General features: G+C 46.0%; 3 protein-coding genes across 5 annotated transcripts; 1 reads left to right on the top strand and 2 right to left on the bottom strand.

The window, feature by feature from the left end:
- Positions 1-179: 179 nt before the first annotated feature.
- On the bottom strand, positions 180-2,038 carry HYPK (huntingtin interacting protein K). The gene is made up of 5 exons (XM_081130499.1): positions 1,946-2,038; positions 1,306-1,600; positions 916-971; positions 498-549; positions 180-346 (listed from the first exon to the last, which is right to left on the bottom strand). The coding sequence occupies exons 2-5, from the start codon at positions 1,465-1,467 to the stop codon at positions 251-253; spliced, it is 366 nt and encodes a 121-aa protein (XP_080986625.1). The 5' UTR covers positions 1,468-1,600; positions 1,946-2,038; the 3' UTR covers positions 180-250.
- Positions 2,039-2,103: 65 nt separating this feature from the next.
- SERINC4 (serine incorporator 4) lies at positions 2,104-7,727 on the top strand. Of its 2 annotated transcripts, XM_081130439.1 has the most exons (12): positions 2,104-2,221; positions 2,656-2,832; positions 2,955-3,133; positions 3,786-3,865; positions 3,988-4,081; positions 4,346-4,557; positions 4,741-4,836; positions 4,933-5,059; positions 5,647-5,719; positions 6,136-6,184; positions 6,330-6,483; positions 6,671-7,727. In XM_081130439.1, exons 1-12 carry the CDS (start codon positions 2,120-2,122, stop codon positions 6,867-6,869), a joined length of 1,542 nt encoding a protein of 513 aa, XP_080986565.1. In that variant the 5' UTR covers positions 2,104-2,119; the 3' UTR covers positions 6,870-7,727. The 2 variants fall into 2 exon arrangements, with proteins under 2 accessions (XP_080986565.1, XP_080986566.1); XM_081130440.1 differs by lacking the exons at positions 2,104-2,221; positions 2,656-2,832; positions 2,955-3,133; positions 4,346-4,557 and having other exon boundaries at positions 3,674-3,865.
- A 101-nt stretch (positions 7,728-7,828) lies between these two features.
- Positions 7,829-9,621, bottom strand: SERF2 (small EDRK-rich factor 2). 2 transcript variants are annotated; one of them, XM_081130477.1, is made up of 3 exons: positions 9,514-9,621; positions 8,784-8,892; positions 7,829-8,164 (listed from the first exon to the last, which is right to left on the bottom strand). In XM_081130477.1, exons 1-3 carry the CDS (start codon positions 9,518-9,520, stop codon positions 8,101-8,103), a joined length of 180 nt encoding a protein of 59 aa, XP_080986603.1. In that variant the 5' UTR covers positions 9,521-9,621; the 3' UTR covers positions 7,829-8,100. The 2 variants fall into 2 exon arrangements, with proteins under 2 accessions (XP_080986603.1, XP_080986602.1); XM_081130476.1 differs by having other exon boundaries at positions 7,829-8,187; positions 9,514-9,592.
- Between the last annotated feature and the right edge of the window lie 10,672 nt (positions 9,622-20,293).

Genomic DNA, 20,293 nt, shown 5'->3' with positions numbered 1-20,293 from the left:
GAACCTGTCTCTGCCACCTAGCATTTGCATCTGAACATGAGATTCTCTTCTATACTGATCCTTCACATAGATTCATTAAGGATGGGGGGGGGGGACAGGACTTAAATTCAGTTTTACTCCAACATGTAGATTTTCCACAATAAAATAGAATACACATTACACTTGATCCAAGATGATGATAATGCAAAAAAAAAAAAGACATCTTTATTGCAATAAGTTAATACAGTGGGTAGGTCTGAAAAAGCACAAATCAGTTTGTTAGGGCAATAAGAGCCTCTACCACATTCCCCATGTGTTCCCTCAAGCTCCGCTCTGCTGCTGCTCTTGAGATCTCCATCTCTGTCATCTGCAGGAAAAGGATCAATGATGTTACCTAAGCCTCCTCTCCCGCATTAATGTGCCACCAAAACATGCTAACTCTGCTTGTTTCAGGAAACAACCCAAACTAGGCAAAGTAACCTCCCCTGCCCATTCACTACTTAGGCATCAATACTCACTATCAGCTCCAGATCTTCTTTCTTGATGGTGACTTTTGCCAGTTCCTTCTCCCTACAAATATTCATGTACATTAGTCCTCATTCTCTACCTCCATCATAAACTCTCATGAGGAATCATTCCCAGCTGTGCCTTACAAATAAATAACTCTTGATAAACACTGTTGAGTGAAAATACAAAATGACTCCCACTCTCTCTATGTAACATTCCCACCCTTTCCCTTGGAGTCTTTAGAAGAAAGAGGCAGTAGGTGTTGCCAGGAGGCCTTTCCTTCTACAAACAAAAGACTAAAGTTGTAAACTTCGATCTGAGGGAATCAGTGATAGAGTTGAAGACTGGTACAAGGTACAAAGGCTTAATCATGACATTTTGCTGGGGGAAAGCCGGACTGGTAGGGCTGGCTGCGTGCTGAAGATTTACCGCTCTTGTTTGGCTTTCTGCTCCCGGGAACGTCTGTCTCCAATCACGGACATGGCCTACGAGAAAGACAAATCTAGTTACTGTTCTGCTACCCGCAAGCCCTAATACAAAGAGCTATTAACAAGCGAGACAGGTGTGTATTCACGATGACGAGTGTTTCAGGAACCAAGGCCTATTTAATTCAATTCTGCGCTCCTGAGGCCCACTTTAAACCCAATCTCCAGAAAGCTCCTTTTCGCAAGCCGCGGGCCCCAGTGATGGTTCGGTTTCCCTCTTGCCTCCTCCCGCCATCGGGATCGTGACCCCGTCCTGGAGCCGGGCTTTCAGTTACAGCCTCGGAGCCCCCTCTGCTCTCAGCCCGACCGAAAGGCTCCCGCCGGCCAACCTCACCGTCTCCAGATTAGAACTTTGGATCTCCTTCTCCTCCGCGTAGTCGGTGACTCTCTCCAGGTCCGCCGCACCACTGTCATGTTTTCGCGGCTTCTCCGGAGGCCGCTCCGGACCGCTGGTCTCGGTCTCCAACTCCAGCTCCACATCTCCCTCGGTCGCCATGTCGATCCCACCGCGCCGCCGCAAGGCTCCGCCCCGCCCCACGACTTCCGGTAATGCCCCTCAACATCCGCCGGGAGAGGAGGAGGAGGGCTATCCCTGGGCCACACCTTCGTTAATACTCTGGTTCTAGAAGCTTCGGCGAGGAAAGAGGGTCCCCGGTCAGCTTTCCTTTCGGGCTTGTACATTGTTGTTTTGTGCAAAGCCCTTTCCCAGACTTAGCCAGTCACCACTCCAGGCCTTCCCGACACACATCCTTCCCTCTTTTCAGAAATCCCTCCCACCATCACCCTCCCCGGGCGTACACACACACTCCCAAGGAATTCTGTTCAACCAGCAAGGATGTCTAATCCTAAACCAATTAAGAATGCTAATCCGCAGGAGGCCACATATGCAAACTGCTCTCTAATCTGGGGAGAACAGCTGGAGTGGCCTAAGAACCCATGGGAGAAAGTAGTTCCACAGGAATATTTGCATTTACCACATCCTGGAGGTTGGTGTTCTTTTCCTGGTGTTCCTCCCCGTTCTGTCTTAAATTGGGTGACCAGCCCCAGCACAGCGGCAGTCCAATGAAATGGGCTGAGGACAAAAGAGGGCTGCTATTTTCTCATCTACCTTCCATCTGGTGGATCTGGGCCTAATCCCTGGCATAAGGATGGTGGGTGCAAAGCCCGTCACAGGTCCCAGCACCTCCCTCCGCCTGGCACAGCAACGCAGTGGAGTCAGCAGTGTCATAGTGAATCCTCCTTTCTATCAGGTGAGAGGGTACTTGGGCAGAGGCTTGAAAGCTCCCTAGATAAGAACTGTGTGAAAAAGTGGAAGGGAATGGTGGTTGAAGCTGGGGAGGAAAGCCCGTAGGAGCCAATAAAGATAGGCCTGCCTTCCCCTTCTGAGGCCCTTCTGCTTCTTTGCCTCTAAGGTTACTGATCATTAAACCTCTCCTCCTATGTTCCCAGTACCAGATGTTTAGGTCTGGGGAAAGGGAAGAGGCCAGGTGTGACTTAGGCTTTTAGGTAGGTCTGCTCAAGCCTGCAGGTAAGCTCTTTATGATGAATGCTCTACTTTATGTCAGTGGTAGGCAATCCTAAATAGCTTGGAAGGGAAATTTTTGGAACTCAGTCTCATACTTTAAACTCACACATGCATTAATGTAACCCTTCCCTTGCTGCACTGCATGTGCTCTACCCCCAGGTGTCCTGCTGTGGGTCTGTTCCCTGTACCTGCTGCTGCCATTTTAGGTGGCCTCATCTCACAGAGTCCACTTGTAGCCGCCTGTTCTACATAATCCTCCATGTAGGGGCCTCAGCAGTCTGCTGCCTCCTGCTGTCAAGAACAGTAGTGGAGAGGGTCTGGGGCAAGGTGCATGGGGTAAGTGTGAGGGGATTGGGTTGCACTGACAAGATTCAGATTGGGGGCTGGGTACAAATGAGTGGTTAATACCCATCAGAAGTAGGTACCTCTCTATGCATGACAACTTGCCCTCCTTCCAGATCCAGATGCCCTCAGGGTTGTGTGCCCATCTGTTTGGCCACTCGCACTGCCCAGTGCTCAGTGGTGCTGGGGCTGTGTACCGAGTTTGTGCAGGAACTGCCACCTTCCACCTGCTGCAGGCTGTGCTGCTGGTCCACCTCCACTCCCCTACCAGCCTGCGTGCACAGCTGCATAACAGGTTTGTATGTACTCTTTGGGTGGGAAGAGGATGGGGAGGGAAGTAGACATAAGCTTAAAGGAAATTACAAGATGAAATAATAGCACCGTAAAAAGACAGAAAACAGGTTTAAGTCCTGCTTCTGATGTACTTGCTGTGTGACCACGAACCCACACACTTATCCTCTTTGAACTTCTAGTTTCTATTTTTTTAAGATATTTTAAAATTGATTTTTAGAGAGAGGGAGGGGGGCATCAATTTGTTGTTCCATTTATTTAGGCATTCATTGGTTGATTCCTGTATGTGCCCTAACTCGGTATGGAACTCACAACCTTGGTTTATCAGGCTGACACTCTAAACCAACTGAGCTACCCAGCCAGGGCCTGAACTTCTCATTTCTAAAATGGAAGTGACATTGGGGTTATATGCAAACCCTCTATCAACGGTAAAATGTTGTCCAGATGTTATTTAGGTATCAGAGAATTCGGAATAAGCTGTGATGGGCCTGTTTCTAGCCCCTCTCACACAGGAATGGTTCTTCCTTTCCTATACTGACCTATCTCTTCTCTCCCCTTTCCTATAGTTTTGCTTTCTCCTTTGCCCTCCTCCATAGGCACTGTTCACTCTCCTTTGCGTTTTCTTCTGAATCTGGTTTTCTTTCCCTGCTAACCAGCTTCTGGATCCTGAAGCTGCTGTTCCTGCTAGGTCTCTGTGCTGTTGCTTTCTGCATCCCTGATGAGCATCTATTCCCAGGTACCTTCCATCTTACATCCTGATCAGTAGGCTAAAGGATTTTCTAAAAGAGAGGGTAGAAAGAGGACCAGGAGTAATAATAATATGATCAGCTGCATTTTCCCACTGTGCCCCACTTGCAGCCTGGCATTACATTGGCATCTGTGGAGGCTTCACATTCATCCTGCTGCAGTTGGTGCTTATCACAGCCTTTGCCCATTCCTGGAATAAGAACTGGTAAGCAGCACCAAACTCTAAAGGTTCTACTAATGTTGTCCAACATTAATAGACCCAGTGGACCTGGGCAAAGGACAGTTCAGGTCACCGGTCCCGTAACTTCCCACTGAGCAATATCAAAAAAGCTCAGGAATCTGATTAACTGTGTGGGCCATTAGGAATGGGTAGTCACACCAGTCTTCTGGGAGAGGGGATTGGTTGGTAGGTAATGGGTAAAAAGAAAAGAGTTGGAGTCCCAAGCCATTGCCCACCTCCCACCCTTAGGCAGACAGGTGCATCCCAAGACTGCTGCTGGTTCCTAGCCATGCTGCTGGCCACCTTAGGATTCTACAGCATAGCAGGTGTGGCAGCAGTGTTCCTGTTCTACTACTACACGCACCCAGCTGGCTGCCTGCTCAACAAGATGCTGCTTAGCCTGCACCTTTGTTTCTGTGGCCTCCTCTCCATCCTCTCCATCACTCCTTGCATCCGCCTCAGTGGGTACATGCCTTGTACATTCCAGATTTGGGGGACCTTTAGTATAGCAAATTTCATTAGTTTCCCTAATCCCAGCTAATTCTCTGCTTCCCCCAAAGGGTGGGGAGACAGAAGTGTGCTTGGGGATAGGAGTGGAGGAAATTACTATCCTGTAGACTAAAGCAATGATCCCTTCTTCCCAGAGCAACCCCGCTCTGGCCTTCTACAAGCCTCTATCATCAGCTGTTATATCATGTACCTGACCTTCTCTGCACTGTCCAGCCGACCTCCAGAGAGTGGTAAGGACAGGACCTGGACTCCCCATGCTAAAACTTTTTTTGCTCCCGCCAAATACCTAGCTTTGTTCTCACTTCTCTCCTTTTACCCTTTCTCAGTAATCCTCCAAGGACAGAATCACACTCTGTGCCTGCCTGGCCTAAGTAAAGCGGAACCCCAAACACCAGATACTTCTCTGGCAGTGTTGAGCGCGGGCATCATGTATGCTTGTGTGCTTTTCGCTTGGTGCGTAGAAGTGTAAAGGGGAGAAATGGGGAAGAAGGGAGAATGCCCAGGACAGGGAGGGATGGTCAGACTTGTCTGGGATGATGTTTATTTAAACTTTAACGCAGGGGTGGGAAACCTTTTTTCTGCCAAGGGCCATTTGGATATTTATAACATCATTGGCAGACCATACAAAATTATCAACTTAAAAATTAACTATGAAAGAAGTTCCTAGATTTATTGAATTTTGAGTTCCGCCTGCAGTTGCCTGGGTAAGGCCAGACTAAATGATTTTGAGGGCCGCATATGGCCCAGAGTTCCCCACTCCTGCTTAAAGCAAGACAAGAGGAAAGCAAGTTTCTAAGAATAGCACGTGTCAGATGATCTGTAGGAGAAAAGGGGGGCAGGGGGAATGATTTGAGAACTAAAAATACATGCAAAGATTTTTAGGGACCTCATATAAGGATTTCTAAATCTTTGTGGGGAAAAGGGTTCTGGGAACACAGTGCCCTCCCGAGAGTTACCAATATGGACCAGCTGGCAGTAGATGCCCTCAGGTAATTCCTCCTATTTGACTTAACCTGCTTGAGAACTGTATTCTTTCTCAGCAATGAGGCCTCCTACCTGGCTGAGGTATTTGGGCCCTTGTGGATCATCAAGGTTTACAGCTATGAGTTCCAGGTGAGAATGAAGAGCTCAGTATCCCCAATGCCCCTCCCTCCCCACAGACAGACACACACACACACATCCTACCAGTCTCTACCCAGAAAGCTCAGATTCTAGCTGCTATTACCTTTTATTGAGTACCCACAATGTGCTAGGCACTGTGCTACTTTACATACATAATCTCATTTAATGTAATCCTCACAACAACCCTGTGAGGTAGGTATTTGCTCCATTTTACAAATGGAGAAACTGAGGCACAGATTAAACATCTTACCAAAATTCCCATAGCCAGTTATATGCTGGAACTAGCATTTGAACCCAGGTGTGCCTCTACTTCTTACACCAGATTAATCTTTTCAAAGAAAGGGAGTGTCCTATATTAATACCTTCACATTCTTTTCAACGTCATTCCAAAACATTTTGTTTTACAGAAGCCCTCACTCTGTTTCTGTTGCCCTGAAGTAGTGGAGCCAGAGGAAGGTAAGTGTCAAGTGAGGATCCATAAGAAGTGTAGATTTCTGCAGTGCCAAAGAGCCCTTAAGCGCCTTCACAAAAGCCGGGGGAGGAGGAAGATGGAAGCGGTATTTTAGCAGCACTGTGCCCAGCAGCCCCTCCCTCTCTTCAGGACAAAGGGGAGGAGCTGCCAGGCCAGCTGACCAAGAGACCTCTCCAACTCCTCCAGTTCAAGCCCAGCATCTTTCCTACAGCTATTCTGCCTTCCACTTCGTCTTCTTCCTTGCATCACTCTATGTCATGGTTACCCTTACCAACTGGTTCAGGTAGGATGGAGGTAGGCCTGGGAAACTCTCCTGAAAACCTAGCTATTATAGGAAAAGAGCAATTCAAGGCCAATCCCAAGGGTTCCCAGGAGACACACATGGGTCTGCCATAATCTGGTGTGAAGGTAAGACAGGTCTAAACACGAAGGCCCTGCATATTCTCTAACCACAGACTTTGGTTCCACAGCTATGAGGGAGCAGAACTGGAAAAGACCTTCACCAAGGGCAGCTGGGCTACCTTCTGGGTCAAGGTTGCCTCATGCTGGACCTGTGTACTCCTCTATCTGGGGCTGCTACTGGCACCACTCTGTTGGTCCCCCAACCAGGACCCCAAGCCTCCTCCTATTTTCAGGCGACATTGTCATCGTATCAGTATCACCAGATAACACATATCCAAGTCTAAGTACTTTTAACACAACTGGGATTCCCTTAAAGTTGTGCCCCTAGTCTTGGTTGAGGGGAGCTATACAGCAGTTACCTCATTTAGGCTGACATCAATACTATGTCTGAATTGGAAAAAGTGGCCATATATACCCTAATGCCCTGGGCAAGTATCTGACTCAAAAAGAGCTACCACTACATCTTTACCCCAACTCAAGAGTCTAACTCCCAAGTCAGCAGCTCAGGAACTACTGCTGATCCCAGCAAACAGTGCGACACCAGCCATTTCCTGGCTTTCATGGTGGAGATGGGGGCAGGGAAAGACCAACAGAAACTGACGACTTACTTGGCTCTGCCCTTGGAGATAAAAAGAAACATAAGCAATTCAGCCTAGGCACAGGGATATAAGAAGCCCAGAACCCCAGAATAAACCAGGACACAGGAAGAAAGAAACACAGACTACCCTAGGTTTTAATTAATCCTGATCTTGAGGTCAAAGAAGTGGGAAGACAAAAACCCTCATTCCAGGAGGAATGAAAGAAGAGAATGTGAACACTTGAAAGCAGCTGACCATGGAAGTCAGTAAGCAGCAGGACTGTGGGGACAACTTTCAAGCAGGCAAACAAACTGAGGAAGAATAAGGAAGAGGGGCACAGACCTGGGTCTTGGAGCCTGCCTTCTTAGACCCTCAACTCCATCCTTGGGATGGTATTAAGGTCTGGGTGGGGGACAAACATCACAGAAAAGAAGTCCCTATGATTCTTAGAGGATTCCTCTACCATATACCCAGAGTACTTGTCTGCTTGTTGTAAAACAATAAAGAATTTTTCTGTGAAGTTTCACTTGGACTACATATCCACAACCTTTTAGGGTCTAAAAGTTCTCTCCCCTTTTTGTGGAAAAGGGCAGCCATTCCTCCATCCCCATCCCCCCCAAATCCCCAGTCAAACCAGGCGCTCAAGGTATTACAAAGCTACTTTTAATACTTTGGGGTGAGCCCCACAGGAATAAAAAAACACTGGGAAGGGGTAACCCCCTCACCCCCAGGAGTGGCCCAGGGGAAGAGAGGCTACCTGAGGGGAAGGAAGCACAAAAGGGACCCGCTGCAGACTCAGGGCAAAGGGAATGCCATCGGTGCTGGGACCTGTGAGCACTACAGGAGGAAACGCGAGCGTGGTGGGACTGGCTCCAGGCACACAGGCGAAGGGCAAGAGGGTTGGACACGAAGCCACAAAGCTACTTGGGTTCCTCCTTCTTCTCGTTTGCCTTTTTCTGCTTCTGCTGCATGATCTCCGAGTCCCTGGGGGTAGAGATGATGGGGCACTGGGAGGTACCAGAGGGCAAAAAGGACAAGATGCAGGGGGATGAAGGGCACAAAGGATAAGATGGAAGTGGATGGGACAAAATTCAGCGTGTGGCTGCTTATTCCCACCCAAGGAGAATAAAAGGAAGAGAGCTGAGGCTCAAAAAAGGCAATCAGTCTCTATCTGGCTGTTGCCCAAGGGGTCAGAAGTCTGGCCACACAAGGCTATTCTGTGCTGAGTACCACACCCAGCAACACTAGTGAAAAGGTTGGGAGAAGGGAGGAGAAACCAACAGCAAGGAGGGCCGAAAGTACAGGGCTGTCATAACCACTAACGCATTTGAAATGTGAAGCTCCCTGCCCTTGCCCTTAAGGTCAGACCCAGGGGCACTCAGAAATCAGACCTAGGGCAGGCACCCGCCCCAGTCCCTTCCTGTAAAGCAGTGAACTAACAATTTGGAGCGTGGGGAAGGAAATAAAACCCTAGAGGAAGCAATGCACTCTGCCCCTCACGGACTACTTCAGATGTAAGCCCTGAGGTACAACCCTTTTCTGGTACAACCCTTGGTCTAACCCAAGTCTCACCCCTTCTTTTCCCTCCCCTCCCAGGGGCTACCTCTGCTTGCGGGCGGCAGCAGAAAGCCCGTCATCTCGGCGCTTTCCCTTAACCGAGTCGCTCTGCTTTTTCATATTCTTCTGGCGGGCGAGCTCGCGCTGGTTACCGCCTAAAGAAAGAAGGTAAAAGGTGAGACGCGGGGGCCTTTCTGGCCATATACCGACGACTCGCTAACCTCACCCGGACACCGTAGGATCCAAGACTTCATTCCCCGGGTCCCGACACAGGCCCAGTTAGGGGCTTAGGCTGATTGGGGGGCGGGGGAGGGTCAAGGGGGCCGAGCTGCCTGCCACGGGGCAGGGCAAATTGAGGAATGGAGAAAAGACAGCCCGGAGGAGCCTGCTAGAGGCGTGTTTCGGGGCCGCGCGGGGGCCCAGACAGGTGGTGGTGTGTGTGTGAACGGTTTGGGTCTCTGTGGGGGCTGGGCTAAGATTTGGAGTAGGGGGCTCTGGGCCTTTCACCCAGACACAGAGCTTCTCCCCACACCGTGGAAGGTCGGGGAGGCCCTTTGCCTGGCCGGTGCGTTGGGGGTGGGCGGGCGAGTATTTCTCAAGAAGTGGCGGTGGGTAAAGGGCCGATTTCCGGGCTTCGAGTGTGAGGGTCGCTAAAGAGCATTCCCAGAACAAGGCCTCGCTGGGGAAGCCACGAGGAGGTGAATGCCGGGACTAGGGAGTCCTGTGTAGGGTAGACAGAAAAAAAAGGGCAAGAGGAGAGGGGTCTCAGTGCTCACGGGTCATGGCGACGGCAGCAGCTCCGGCCTGCCTCCGTTGCGTCCCTCCGTTCACTCCGACGTTACAGGCCCCGCCCCCCTCTCCTAGCGTAACGAAGTCGTTCTTTCTTCCCCGCCCCTTCGCGCCCGAGCGCCGGCTCCAATTGGACAGGAAGAAACACGTGGGGCCGCTGGCCAACCTAGAGCCTGGGCCGAAGAGGGGCGGAGGTTCGCAGGGCTAGAGCACTGCGTGGGGCGGGGCTTCCCGAGCGAAGCTTCGGGTCGGGCGGGGAGAAAGTAGGCCGGGTCACGTGGGCAGGGTGGGGGTGCAGGGGCGCGGCTGGCGATGTGGCGCTTCCGCGGGCTCGAGCACGTGATCTGGCAGGGTGACCTCATGCAGGGACGGTTTGGGACCCAGACAGACTCTCCCCGAGGGACCGCTGGGGGCGGGAGGGGGTGGCTCGCGGAGGCCGAAATGGTCCAGCCGGTTCTGTGTTATCGGAACTCTGGGACTGAACTTGCCCCTGTTACTTAGAATACCCCACCGCCTATTTAGCCACGGGAATTGTCCACAAGTGTAAAATCATGTACAAACGCAACTTCAGAGACCCCCTTCCGAACCTTGACCCCCTACCCCTCTAATACAAAAATTTGCAGCCATACCCCGTACATCCTAAAACGTTGGTCCTGTCCATTACCCCACAGGAACTTTAAATGTGCAGATACAATGGCTTGGAAGTATTGGAGGACCCCCAAAATCACAGACTATGGAGCTGGATCCAGTACTAAGAGATTGGGGAGTGCACATGTGTCCGTTTCCCCGCTGTACTGTCTCCACCGGCCACACATGGTTTTGTTTTGTGTGGGGGTTTTTTAAATCCTCACCCGAGAATATTTTCTGCATTGCTTTTCGGAGTGGAAGGGAGAGGGAGAGAGAGAGAAACATGGATGCAAGACTGCAACCGAGGTGTATGCCCCTGATCAGAATCAAACCCCGGGACCCTTCATTCCGCCCTCCCAGGCTCTAACCGCTCAGCGAACCGGCTGGGGCACCACGCGTGGTTTTTAATAGGCAGTTGAATAGGGCGTGAAGCTTAAGTTTCCCACTAAACTCATTCCTAGCTTCATTAACCTATCTGCAAAACTCCCCACCAGCCTTGAGGAATTCACTGAAAAACGGAGAATTGCTTGGGAAATATCACAGGAAAGGATTGTGAAATCCTCACCCAAGGATATGTTTTTATTGGTTTTGGAGAGAGAGGAAGGGGGGGGAGAAGAGAGAAACATGGATGGGCCACCTCCCAGCCCACAGCTACAGGGATGGAACCCACAACCTGGGTATGTGCCCTGACTGGGAATCAAACCCAATACCCTTCGTGCATAGGGCCCTCCAACCAACTAAGCCACAGTGGCCAGAGATAGTTGTGAATTTTCAATTGTCATTCTGTCCAACTAGTTCCCATGGCAGAACCCAGTTGAGGCTGGAACTACAAACCGGCTTCCCCCTCAACATAGAGCTGATGGGGAGGCAATAAACCTGTCAGTGCCATCCTCATAATTTTTGCCATATAAAAGTATCACTTGAGCCTGGCAGGGCGTGGCTAAGCTGTTGAGTGCGGACCTAACATCCAGGCAATCGGGGTTCGATTTTCGGTCAGGGCACATGCCAGGGTTGCAGGCTCCATCCCCAGTCTGGGGGTGAGCAGGAGGCAGCCAATCAGTGACTCATCATTGGTGTTTCTAGCTCTCTCTCTCCCTCTCCTTTCCTCTCTCTGAAATCAATAAAGATACATTAAAAAAAAAAAAGTATCACTTGAACAGTATACTATTACTTACATTTTTTGTATCAGTTTTAAATAAAGCATCTAAGTCAAACCTATATTCCTTTAGTAAATTTAAAATCATTATATATTGCCAACAAACTATAAAACAAACACAAAAATGAAATATAATATTAAATTTTACCAAAAAATATCATTGTTAAAGATGCTGATCTTGAGGCCTGCCGTCTCTTTTTTTTCCTCACCCAAGGATATGTTTTTACTAATTATTTTAGAGAGAGAGGTAGGGAGAGAGAGAAAGAGAAACATTGTGAGAGAGAAACATTGATTGGTTGCCCCTCATAGCTGCCCCCACCAGGGATCAAACCAGCAACCTTTTGGTGCACAGGGACGATGCTCCAACCAACTGAGCCACCCTGCCAGGGCCTGCCCTCTCTTTCAGAGAGAGGAAGAGAGAGAGAGAGAGAAAATGAGTCATTGATCAGCTGCCTCCTGCACACCCCCTGCTGGGAATTGAGCCCGAAGCCAGGATATGTGCCCTGCCCTGGAATCGAACCATGATCTCCTGGTCTGTGCTCAACCACTGAGCCACACCGGCTGGCTGCCCTGTCTTTCTTAAAACGAGAAACTAACAATTGTTAGAGAAGTAATAAGGCATAAGTCTCCCAAACTGAAGCTTTCCCTTGGCAAATTCAGAGGGTTGAAAAGCATTTAATTTTTATACTTTCAATGTTATTCAGTGCTATATCTCTCTCTATACCAGAGATTCTCAATCTTTTTCATCTCATGATATACATAAGCTAATTACTAAAATTCTGCAGCACACCAAAAAGGAAATTTTTTGCCAATCTGACAGGAAAAAAAAAATTAGGTAAAATTTTGATATATTCACACTGGACAGCTATTATTATGTTGGCTGTTGTCATTTTTTTTATTTGATAGGCTAAGGAAAAAGAGGGCAGTGACCCTGACTAGTCAGGTATTGTATGTTTTAAAAATTCTTGCAGCATACTAGTGTGCCTGCCATGGCACACCGTTTGAAAACTGCTGTGCTCTACTAACTAAAATTACTTCTTATACCATCAGTAGCACATATCCCACTCTTTGGTACATACTAAATGTAACGGAAGTGGCACACATAACAATGTAACAAATCCTGACTCTGCTACTTACTGGATTTAATTTTGGACATTTAATTTCTTCATGTTTCAATTCCTTTCTATGAAAAATAGGAATAATATCTACCCCTCAGTGTTGTGGAAAAGATTAATAACTTGATATAAAGGGCCTGGCCCATAATAGGCATTTGGTTAATGTGTCCTCCATGTTCCTTCTTCACATCCTAAAATTTCTTCTTCCTTCTCCAGATTTCTCTAACCCGTCTATGGTAGTCAGTCTCCGAGATCGCCCCTAATGATCCCTCCCCCCTGGTATTCACATCCTTGGGTAGTCCTCTCCCACACTGAATCAAGGTTGGTCTGTGTGACTAATAGATCACGGCAGAGGTGGTGGTATGTCACTTCTGATGTTAAATCATAAAAGACATTGTGACTTCTGTGTTCATCTCTCTCTTGGCTCATTGGCTGTGGGGGGAGCCAGCTGCCATGTCATGAGGAGGAGCCCACGTGGTTAAGAACTGAAGCTCTGGGTCAACAGCCAGTGGGGAGAAAAAATACCTCCATTTAAACTCAGCACAGAGTTGAGAATTAGGGAATAGAGAGAATGAGGACCCTGTTCTCTGAAGCAGAGAAGGAAGTGAGTCAGAGTTTAAGGACCCCAGGTTAAAAAGTGAGAAGATATAGTGTAAAGAGGAAGTAGCTCTGATACACACACACACACATATACATATACATTCCCCCAAAAATGTATATACACTTTAACAGCTGATAGCTCAATTTTGAAAATTAAATGTATTTTAATAAACACTGCCTTTACAATTATTCAAACTGTGTGTATGCATGTTTTGGGGACACTAGATGATAGATGATGATGATAGATGATAGATAGATGATAGGTAGGTAGGTAGGTAGGTAGATAGATAGATAGATAGATAGATAGATAGATAGATAGATAGATAGATAGATGATTGATAGATGATATTTAGATAGATATAGAGAGATAGAGAGATGTAGATATACAGATATAGATATACAAATTGTGATACTTGTGTTGAAGGAAAAAAACTCTACGCAAGAATGATATTCAAAATATTTAACTGGGTGCACACAGCGTAAACACCTACCAATCAAAACAGATTTTGGTGTAATCTGAATTAAGACTATCTGTGGACAATTCTACCTGTCCTGGTAAGAAATCATAGTACTGCTGATTTTATCAAGGGAGTATACCTGTAGACCCTGTAGATTGTAACTTTGATTAGGGAGGTGAAGCAAGTGACATTTGAGCTGAGGCAAAAGGATGAGGGGTTAGCTAGGCCACAGGAAAAGAGGCTGGGAGAGCATTTCAGGAGAGGGAAGGCCCTAAATCCCTGCTCCCTCAAGCCATCTATCTCATCAAGAGTCTACTTATTGGATAGGTAATAGGCAAGACACCAATGCCTAGTGAGCAGGGTGGAGTGAAACTAAGTCAGGAAGTATTTAGGGCACTGACATGATCTGAGTTACTACAGCTAACACCACTACTAGCTAATTTTTTTAAATTTGTATTTATTGATTTTTAGAGAGAGAGGAAGAGAAAGAAAGAGAAACATTGTTCCACTTATTTATGCATTCATTGGTTACTTCTTGTATGTGCTCTGACTGGAAATTGAACCCACAACCTTAGTATATGGGACAACCCTAACCAACTGAGCTACCTGGCCAAGGCAGTTTTTAAATTTATTGATTCATTTTAGAAAAAGAAACGGGGGGGGGGAAGGGGGAGAAATATTGATTTGTTGTCCCACTTATTTATGCATTCATTAGTTGACTCTTGTATGTACCCTGACCCAGAATCAAACCTACAAGTTTGGTGTATTGGACAGCACTCTGACCAACTGAGCTACCTGGCCAGGACTTCTAGCTATCATTACGTGAGTGCTTATTAAGTGTACTTTTCTTATTTGAGTCTCATAATGACTTTTTGAGATGTCATTATCCCCTTTCTACCAATTTAAAAACCTTGGAACAGGCAGGTTAGATATCGTTCCCAAGGAAACTCAGATAGTAAAGGGTGGGGATGAGAGTCTAAGCCTGCCTGTGCTCTTCATCGGCAGGATGTAAATTCTGAAGAGACCACTCTGTGGGAGGAAAATGAAATAGAGCAGATAAATGGAAGTGGGGAGAGCAGTCAGGAGGCTATCAGAGACATCAATGCTAGGCCTCATTTGGTAACAGATAACTGAAATGTAATTCAGACCAATTTGGGCAAAAGGGAGAATTTGTTGGTTTATATAACCAAATTTTGGGATGGAATGGGCTGTGGCTGACACTAGGGAAAATTAAAACCAGTGTAAAGGGGATGCTTCCATGTCTCCTTTCTTGGTTTATTTTCTCAGATCCAGATTTCTTGACTTGATAGGAAATGGCCACCAGGAGTATCTGCCTTCACATCTCACAGCTTGTCCAAGAGAGAGGGTCTGAGTCTCTTCCTTTAGTTTCTGTGTTTAAAATCCCAGGACTTTGATGGGTCAGGTGCCTGCTCTCCCGGTGGGAAGGTGGGTGTGGGGCAGGATATAATGAGAGCAGCCCCCCAGCAAAATCACATGATTAGGATGGGAAGGAACAGATTTATCAGAGAAAGGGAATTTGTTACTCCCCCAAAAGGAGAATGCTAGACAAATAAAAGATGTCCACTACATCAGGGAAGAAAAGATAGCCACTTGGACTGCGATGGTGGCAGCAAAAATGGCAAAAGTGTGCCGCTTCAAAATATATTTTGGAGTTGCAGTGATAGAGGAAGATACTATTGTTTCCTGGGTTCATTCATTTCTTCAACAAATATTAAGTGTACACCTATTAACTGTACACTTTTAGGCACTGGTTGTACAGTGGTGAACATAACAGGTCTCCGAACTCATGAAGTTAACACTTTAATGGAGGAGACTGACAATTCCCAAGTAACCAAACCAAACAATATAAAATGACAACTTGTGTTAAGTGTTAAAAGAGAAGCAAAGGTGCAAGGATGAAAATAATGGGGGAGACCCATTTCCCTAGTGACATTTAAACTGAGGCCTGACACCAGCTGCAGGAAAAGTAGAAGAGGGTTCCAGCAGTGCAGTGGAATCCCTAACATTCCTAACATCCCTCCTTTAGTGAAGAAGAGCACGACAGCGTTAGGAAATTCCCACCCTCCTCCCTATATTCCAAGGGAGATCCTGAATTGCTAAATCAGCCAAAGTAAACTCATCCCTCTCAGTATTGATTGGCTTAGGAACCCAGGCCTAACTAAGCTGATCGTTGTTTGCTATTTGCCTGCTGACGTATTGGTTCAGGTGTTAGCAGGTGACCTCAATTGGCCCTATCAAACCAACGGGAAGTGGAACTTTTCAGTTCCATCATGAGGGGAGGGACATTGCTTTCTCCCACTAACTTGAACAGGGAAGTACATAGCCCCTACTGCTCCTGACTTCTACTACCCTAAAGGGCCAGCCTTAGGTTGAAGCCAAGTGAGTAGTACAAGCAATCTCAGTCCTTGAAGATGCTTTTGGGCCACTGGATACATCAACTGTAACATTTGTTCTACCTCTGAGCTTCCTGCTATAGGAAGCTGTCTTGAGTCATATTTCTGTTACTTCAGCCAAATACATTTTAATCAATACACAGACAATAGGAACAGCATATTCCAAGGCCCTGAGTGGGAAACAAGTTTGAATAATTAGGTTAATTTGAATGACCACATAATGAAATGATCAAGTCAATTATCTTAAAGTGAAACCAGCCCTCTCCATGCATACCAAGTTTCGTCTGCTTTTTGGTGCCTTGCTTGTAGAGATGAAATGACTAGCCAATAGCAATGGAGAAAATACTCTTAACATGAAAAAAAAAAATCAAAACAAAACAGAAACAGAAAATAAGTTCTCAGAAGATATAGAAGCAATTCCAGGAACAAAAGAAAATGGGAAGGGGATTATAATTAGTATCCTTAGAGATGCGTAGGATATTGAACAAAAACAGGAGAGCTATTAAAAACAAATATTCAGAGAATAATAAAGAATTATTGGAAATTAAAAAGATGATAGCTGAGAGAAAATATCAATAGAAGGGTTGAAAGATATAAGTTGAAAAAATATTTCAGGCCCAGGCCAGGTAACTCAGTTGGTTAGAGTATCATCCGGATACACCAAGGTCATATGTTCAATCCCTGGTCAGGGCACATACAAGAATCAACTAAATAAGTGGAACAATAAAAATTTATCTTCCCCCTTCCATCTCTCTCTCTTCCTTTCTCTCTCTAAAATCAATCAATAAATTAAAAACAAGAAAAAATATTCCAGAAAACTGGGCAAAAAGTGATGGATAATAGGAAAGGGGAAAAAAGAAAATTATAGAGTCAACTCAGGAAGGTCCAACATCTGATTTATATGAGTTTCAGAATGAGAGGAAAGTAAAACAAAAATGGATGGGATCCACTAACTGCTCAGTACACGGAATGAGAAAAGACCTACCACATATCAGAACACTGGAGTCAAAGAAGATCCTAAAGGCTTCTGAGACTTTTATAAAATAGGTCACGTACAAAGGATGGGTAATCACAATGACTTCAGGCTTGTCAGCAGCAACACTGGAAGCCAGAAGACAAGGGAGCGATGTCATCAAATATCTGAAGAAAAATAATTAACAACCTAGACTTTTTCACCCAGCCAAGTTATCAGTTATGTATGAGAATGGAATAAAGACATTGAAGTCTCAAAGAAATTATCTGCCATGCACCTCTTTCAGGAAGCTATTGGAGATGTACTCCACCAACGTGAGAGAGTAAACAAACAAACAAAAGTCATAGAAACCAGGAAAAAGGGTATCCAACCTAGGAGATAAGTGAAGGATATATTCTGGTTGCTGGTGAGGGATCCAAGATCAGTAGCTTTGCAGCAGGCTTGGAGAACAATCTTCTCTGATTGGAGCAGAAAGATGAAAGGTTTTGGAGGCATACATTTAAGAGAAGAGAAAAAAAAAGAAGAAAACTGATAAAGCTGATAACCTATCTGATTGTATTTGAACATATTGAGAGGAGATTTCTAGAAGAGAGTATGAGAATTAATAAGTACATAGATAATTAAGTAAACAAACTAAAGAAGAGATAAGTATTAATTTCAGGGAGAGAACATTCAATAAAGGAAATGTAAACAGCACAGTATCACAGCTTGTAAACAGCATTTATACCCTCATAAGATCTAAACATTCAATATTGATCTAACAAAAGTAACATTAGTACATTAGGATGGAGAGAAAGTACATGCATATTCATGGCGAGGACGAGAGCATGAAGTCCTCAGATTAAAAATAGAAATCAGTGTATAATATCTGAAACTTAAAAGCCAAGAAATGACATGATATTTAGAAAAAGCAATAAGTGCCAGAAGAGTCAGCTAAAAGAATTGTAATCTCCTTTAAGCACTGAGAAGCAGAGTGGGATAAGGGTTACTGTATTTCTTTTCTTTTTTAGTATGTTTTTATTGATTTCAGCGAGAGGCGGGGAGAGGGAGAGAGAGATAAAAACATCAATGATGAGAGAGAATCATCAATTGGCTGCCTCCTGCACGTACCCTACTTGGGATTGGGCTCGAAACCCAGGCATGTGCCTTGACCAGGAATTGAACTGTGACCTCCTGGTTCATGGATCGACACTCAACCACTGAGCAACACTGGCCGGGCTACTGTTTTTCACTGTAAATCTAATATAGAACATGTATGTACATGTGTAACTTCCATAAAAACAGTAAGTACTTAGTTAAAAATCCAATCATGGTAATGAATGAAATAGCTTAGGAGGAGAGAATAGAATGAAAAAGAGATCTCAGTACTGATCTTTTAGGAACTCTTCATTTACCATTCCCATCACCACTCTCCCCTCCCCCAGTGGACCATTAGTCTGGATTGAGAGAAGAAAGTGTTGATAGAAAGAAAGAGATAAACCTCCAGGAACAGATCCAGAGACAAAGATACCCAGGATATAGGAAAAGAATGCAGAAAGAGCACAGCTACAATTATCTCCACAGGAAAGGTGGCTTTGCACTGAGAGCAGGTTCTAAGTCCTGGAAGACCCAGGGCTGGCTGAGGTCTCCATTCTTGAAGAGTTACTAAATATAGATCAGGAAATGCCTGAGGAAAGGACAAAGGCACTTTATTTACCCCTTCACCTTGGGCTCCTCCTAGCCTGAGTGATGACACCCCATTCCTCACCACTGGTGCTCCTCAATAGTTCCTTGCCTCCACCAGGCACCTCCTCCCTGTCTTGCCTACCTTTGTGAACATATCATGAGCAAAGCTGAGGTCTCAGGGTAGCACCTCCTCCCAGATACCTCTGCTTCTCCCTTGGTTCAACTGAATTGCATTTGCATTATGCAGGCATTCCTCAATTCTATCTCCTCTCCTTCTCTCCTTAGAGAGACACCAGGGTGATAATGCAGGTTTCCCTGACAAGTCTCCAACCCTTCCCAATTCCAATTCTCTTCTCCGCTTCCCACTCCCTCCAGCCCACTCCCTGCTAACTAAAACCCGTTACTGCACAGTCCTGTTAACCATCTCTCCTGTAGCATCTATTTATCTGTTCCCTTCAAGTATTCCCTTTCTAGTTCTCCCTCAGCCCGTTGGACAGAAGTTCAGAGGCAAAGAGCTAATGCATAGCAGAGTCTGGGCTACTCTGCTGCAAAATATGTATGGCCCTACCCTTGCTAGACTCAAGGCAGGGTTTCAAGTTTTTATGCTGGGGCTATCGGTTAAAGTGTACCTTCAGTGCAGCAGCAGCAGGACCGTGGGAGAACATGTGGCTCCCAGTAAAGTGAACTCTCTCAGTGCAGAGTGACATCCCAGAGCCACAGGGCTACAGGCCTCACAGATTCTGGTAAGGAGAGAAACATTCCCATGTTCAAAGGACAGGATCTCTAGGTCCAAAGCATGTGGTGATGAGGAGGATGAGGGAAAAGGAGTGAGAAGACACAAAATAATAACTCTCTAGAAATAGGCTAGCCAGTGTGGCTCAGTGGTTAGAGCGTTGACCCATGGACTGAAGGATCTCGGGTTCAGTTCTGGTCAAGGGCATGTACCTCGGTTGCAGGCTCGATCCCCAGCCCTGGTCAGGGTGCATGTCAGAGGGAATCAATGAATGTGCCTCTCTCACATCACATCAGTGTTTCTCTCTCTCTCTCTCTCTCTCTCTCTCTCTCTCTCTCTCAGAAAAAAATATCCTCGGCTGAGGATTTAAAAAGAAAAAGAAATGGGGTTGCATGCGTGCCTAGAAGGTGTCTAAACCTCCTCTATATATTGATGCAGAACCTGTCCTGATGTGAAAGAGTATAGGCTGCTGGTGTGGCATGACGTCCTAAGTGTGGAGGGTAAGCACAGGCTCTAGAGCCAGTAGCCTGAGTTCAAATCCTAATCAGACCATTCACTGGCATTTTTGTGTGTCATAGACCCCTTCTCAAAGTAATGTTTTAAAATATATTTTAAAAAATATGATATTTCACCCTGGCCAGTATAGCTTAGTTGGTTGAACGACATCCTGTGTTCCAAAAGGTTGCCAGTTCGATTGCAGCCCAGGTTGCTGGTTCGGTTCCCAGGTGAGATATGTGCAGGCGACAACTGATCAATGTTTCTTCCATCAATATTTCTCTCTCTCTCCCCCTTCCTCTCTCTAAAATCAATGAAAACATATTTATAAAATAAAATGTGGTATTTGTACACTCATGTTCATTAAAGTATTATTTACAATAGTAAAAAATGGAAGCAATCCAAGTGTCCATTGACAAGCAGTGTGTGTGTGTGTGTGTGTGTGTGTGTTACATACAATGGAATCTTATTTTGCCTTAAAAAGGAAGGAAATTCTGACACATGCTGGAACATGGATGAACCTTGAGGACA

The sequence above is a fragment of the Miniopterus schreibersii genome (assembly GCF_964146895.1).
Source record: "Miniopterus schreibersii genome assembly, chromosome: 1".
Lineage (NCBI taxonomy): Eukaryota > Metazoa > Chordata > Mammalia > Chiroptera > Miniopteridae > Miniopterus > Miniopterus schreibersii.
Note: the sequence above shows the minus strand (reverse complement) of the source record. Positions and strands in the feature narration are given on the sequence as shown.